The 4,957-nt window shown below is 38.9% G+C and overlaps 2 protein-coding genes across 2 annotated transcripts; both read right to left on the bottom strand.

Annotated features, from left to right (window-relative positions):
- Nucleotides 1-2,001: 2,001 nt before the first annotated feature.
- On the bottom strand, nt 2,002-3,732 carry TM35_000152370 (fatty acyl-CoA reductase; the record flags this gene model as incomplete). The annotated part of the gene is made up of 1 exon (XM_029025889.1): nt 2,002-3,732. The coding sequence occupies one exon, from the start codon at nt 3,730-3,732 to the stop codon at nt 2,002-2,004; it is 1,731 nt and encodes a 576-aa protein (XP_028882872.1).
- A 156-nt stretch (nt 3,733-3,888) lies between these two features.
- On the bottom strand, nt 3,889-4,887 carry TM35_000152360 (expression site-associated gene (ESAG-like) protein; the record flags this gene model as incomplete). The annotated part of the gene is made up of 1 exon (XM_029025888.1): nt 3,889-4,887. The coding sequence occupies one exon, from the start codon at nt 4,885-4,887 to the stop codon at nt 3,889-3,891; it is 999 nt and encodes a 332-aa protein (XP_028882871.1).
- Nucleotides 4,888-4,957: the final 70 nt, after the last annotated feature.

Genomic DNA, 4,957 nt, shown 5'->3' with positions numbered 1-4,957 from the left:
ACCAAAAAGATTTGGTTTTTTTAAAAAAAAATATATATATAACTTTGACACACCCCCGAAGGCGGCGCAGCTGCGGAAGAGAGATTCCCCGATTATTTTTGTCGGGGTTTCGAAACCCACGCCGGTCGCGAGTCGTTCCGCGGGCGTTTTTCTTTCCGGCGGAATTTTGAAGCCGAGGGCGGTTAGGCGTCTCCGGGCCCGAATTTTTCATCCCGGGACGCCGTTTCTGAAAAAAAAAAAAAAAAAAGATTTGTCCCATCGTTCCTGCCCCGAGGGTGCGTTGGTGGCGCCTTTATCCGCTCATTATTATTATTATTTTTTTTTTTTTTTAACGCGGCGGTCCGGTTTAAAGATTTCCAAAAGTGATATATGCTTTGCCCGGCCCCCCCAAGTGGCCAAATCCCCGTCAAAAAAATGCCATTTTCCGAAGATTGAATTCTTTGTTTTTATTTAACCTTGGATCCCCAGAAATGACAGTGTCAGAAAAGTCACTCGTGGGATTCTTTTTTTTTTTTTCTTTTCGTTTCTCTTTTTTTCGGATGGTTTCGCGAACCCTTCAAAATTTCCGAACTTTTTTTTTCCTGATCGAAAAAGAAAAAAACATTGCTGGGGGTGGGGTTCGAACCCACGAAGCTTGCGCATAAGAACTTAAGTCTTACCCCTTTGACCAACTCGGGAACCCCAGCGCTGAAGAGAATTAAAAAAATATCACAATTATATATATATATACATGTATAATAAAAAAAAAGAAAAAAAAATAAAATGCTCCTACCTGGACTCGAACCAGGGTTATCGGATTCAGAGTCCGAGGTGATAACCGCTACACTATAGGAGCCGTGATGGGAATTTTTCATCATTTTTATTTTTCAAAATAAAAAAAAAATTTCAAAAGTACCAATTTCCGTAGGTAGTTTACTTTGGGTATTTTTTTTAAAAAATTATAATTTATTTTTATACGATTTTTCATCGTGGCTCCTATAGTGTAGCGGTTATCACCTCGGACTCTGAATCCGATAACCCTGGTTCGAGTCCAGGTAGGAGCATTTTGTTTTTTTTCTTTTCTTCTTCTCTTCGTTTTCTTTCTCCCCCTTTTGTCTATAAAAAACATATTTTTTTTAATTTTGTTTTAGGGCTCCTATAGCTCAGTCGGTTAGAGCGTGGGTCTAATAAGCCCAAGGTCACAGGTTCGACCCCTGTTGGGAGCAATTTTTTTTATCTTTCGCCCCACAACCCTTTATCAGCTCAGAAAGGTTTCCTACTAATTCCCTACAAAATGGAAGCGAGGGGCCGAAAAAAAAAAAAAAAAAAAAAAAAAAAAATGAAATAAAATTCCGTCGCCCCTCCACCCCGCACACACAAACACCAATCGGAGGAGGAAGAAGAGCGTTGGCGGCGGTTCCTCGTGGGGCTTTTTTTTTTTTTTTTTTTTTTTCTTTATTCCTTTGGCGCCCTTTCGGGCATCTTCCCCCTTCCTTTAATGGCCCCTTCCAGGGCCTTTCCGCCGGCAGAATCCCTACAACTATAAAAACAAAAACAAAAAAAAAAACAAATACCAGAAGAAGAAGAAGAAAAAAGAAATCATTTGAAAAATGAAACATCGCAAAGAACAATTATAACAATAATAAAGAAAACGCAAACACAAAGAAACAACGGTATCAACTCCATCCCCTCTCTCTCTCTCTCCCTCTCTCACTTTTTTTTTTTTTTTCTTATACCATGCACAAAAGCCTATTCCGGAGCACAAAGATGAAATTGGCGAAGAACTTAGTCTCTTAAAAAAAAAAAAAAACAATCCGGTTTCTTTTTTTGTTGTTGTTGTTGTTTCCTATTAAAAATTTATTATTCTAAAATCTCAACCTTTTACATTAAAAAAAGAAAAAACAGTCGGGGAACCAGTTTAGATATCATTTTTATTTTTTCTTTTATAAGTACTCTTTTTAATTTTTTTTTATTAACCTTTTTTTTTTTTTTTTTGAATCTCTATTACTCATTTTCTTTGTGTCAAAGTGAAGATGCCCGCTTGAAGATATCGGTGGGAGTTTCTGGTTGCTTAGGAAATGTGTAATCACCAGTATCATTTACAATATACTTTAACATTCCATGGGAATACGCATGGGCATAAAACCACCAATTAATCATATATGTATCAAAGTAAAAGGCCTGTCGAGAATGGTCATTGAGACCATCATCTAACGATTTGGTATTTACCGTAGAAAAGATCCATTCACGTGAAGTAAAAGCTTGAAATTGACGATTTAAATCCTTTGCTCTAAAAACTGCTTTACCAAGTTTTTTAACAAGTTGTCGTTTTTCTTCAGATCCAATAGGTGGAGGAAGCATTGAAACACAACGCAAAACTTGGTAAGGTAATTCACGACGAAAGAAAAATTTTATTAAATATTCAATTTGTGATTCAATTAATTCTGTACGCATAGGGGCAATAGCTCTAGGATGACGTTTCTTCCAATCCCAATAATATTTTGTAGCATCTCGAAGTCGTCTCCATGTTAGATGATTTACTGAAGAAGAAGTTGCAGCATGAAAGACAAATGGAAGAGCATCTTGTATTACATCAGATCGTGTAAAAGAAACAGAAGAAATCCCATCCTGTTGCTGTTGTTGTTGTTGTTGTTGTTGTTCCAAAGAAATACTAGTTAAAGTTCTTCCACCTTCTATACCATTAGATCCTTTTTTAATAAATGATTCAGGAGATGCTAAAGTTTTAAGAAGCGTACTTCCAAACTCCTGTCCTCGTGATTGTTCTGAGACATTAACATCTACTCGTTGACTTTTTACATAAAGTTGAGTCTTAAAAAGTGCCTTAATAATAGTATTAACAACAAAATCCACAGGAACAATATCTGCAATAGCATCTTCACGACCATTAATTTCTTGCACTACACCCAATCCAGATGTCAATAACAACCCTCCAGCAGCTGTTAACGCATCTACCCAACCAGGGAATGGTTCTTTAAAACTACACCCAACTATAGAAGGTCTAACAATAGAAATAGGACAATTTCCCCTAGATGCACGAATTAAATGTTCTCCCATTGCTTTTGTAAACGTATACGTATTTGGAAAACCGTATTTCTTCAAAAGTTTCTCAGTAACCATATCAACTTCATTATCATGTAGTGCAAGAATATATTTACACATTGCCTCTGGGTCAAAAGGTAAAGGATAAAGACATTCCTCCACAATACTCCCTTCAAGGTTATAATTAACATAACATGTAGAAATATGAACCATCGCTTCCAGTTTTCTACACTGTTTGGCCAGAGCAAGGACTCGAAGAGAACCCAATGTATTAGTTTCCACAGCGACATTAAGGGGTTCATCAAAATTAACGGTAGCGGCAACATGAATAACGAAATTAACAGACTCTAAGATCTTTTTACAATTTTTTTCACAAAGTCCCAGTCTATCATCTGTGATATTACCCTCTACTGCTATTACTCGTTTGCAGAGTGATTTAAACTTATCTTCACCAAGAGTTGACTTAAGGGGTTCAAAACAAAGCGAACTCAATATCTCCTTCTCTAAACGCTCCTGGGGACCAAGAAAACGCTTAAACTTACGTGATTTCTTACCTCGAATAAGTACGTAGATTGTTTCAATATCGGGGAACTCCTTCAGCAGCTTAAAAAGAAGAACCTTTCCCATAAAACCACTGCCACCAGTAACGAAAACCGTTTTTTTCGAAAACGCCTCAAAAATATCAAGAGACATATTTTCCTTACCTATGCTAAAATAAGAACCCCACCCACCACATAAAAAAAAAAAAAAAACACATTTATTTTTCGCAAAATATAACAACAACAACAACAAAAAAAAAAAACAACAACAAAACACACACACACACACAGAAAAAAAAAAAAGAATTTCCTACAAAAACACGGGACAAAATTGAGAAAAAAGCGCCAAATTACAATCACCATCGCCACAAACCTTAATGCGGGAGTAACTTTTAAGCATATCCCTGGCCTTCTCAGCCGCATCAACCGAACGCTTGTTTTCCACATACCAAGAGGTGTGATTACGCATCTTCTCCAGAAAAAAACCAACATTACGCCCAAGACCATTAAAATGCAGAATGGCTGGAGTGGCGTTGGGCTTGTCCACAATATTAAAGAAGAGAGGAAACGGCAACCTGCCACCCGCCACCACATTTGCAATGGCTGTGGAACTCCAAAAAAGAATATCTATTTCAAAACGCATACTATGTAGCGAAAAAAAAAATTCGTTATGGAAGTCCAGGTTTATCAGACCACGCGGAATGCGCACATCGGGTGTCATACGTGCATCCTGGGTGATGCTCCACAGGTACACCAGTCCCCACGCACTCTGGTCACACCACCAACGTTTCCGTTGCAACACATCACGAAAAGCAACAAATGTCTGCTTCAGCGCCCACACACGTGCAACGTAACCACCTGCATTAAGGTAATGCAACCTAAGCTTTTCGTTACAAACATCACCACTGCATCCCCCTACCCAATAGTTATATGCTCTCCAGTACGCAGAAATACACCGACCCTTTGAAACACCCCATTTTCCACTATCCGTCAACTGGGGATGATAACAGTTGGCTTCTGCTGAGAATAGCACTGGTGCTGTAGCCACACCACGACGCACAGCTCCAGCATCAAAGGCATCGGGAGTTGGTGCTGTCGTGGCAATGAACCTGTCTACAGCCTGCTGCACCGTGGAGGCACCACTGAAAAGCGTATCAGCACCATCGTACACAACAACAACATCGCTGTCCCGGAGCCTCTCCTTCTCAATGTACTGCATAACCCAAAACACACGATCTGTATGTTTATACCTTCTCCCATACCCAATAGTTTCCACCGACACATTGGAGAGAATGGCACTGGCCAGCATCCGACACCAACCATGAGAAAATCTTGTTTGAACAACAATGAACCTGACACTCGGAACAGTCAATGATGGG

The sequence above is a fragment of the Trypanosoma theileri genome (genome assembly GCF_002087225.1).
Source record: "Trypanosoma theileri isolate Edinburgh chromosome Unknown TM35_Tth_15_V1, whole genome shotgun sequence".
Lineage (NCBI taxonomy): Eukaryota > Euglenozoa > Kinetoplastea > Trypanosomatida > Trypanosomatidae > Trypanosoma > Trypanosoma theileri.
Note: the sequence above shows the minus strand (reverse complement) of the source record. Positions and strands in the feature narration are given on the sequence as shown.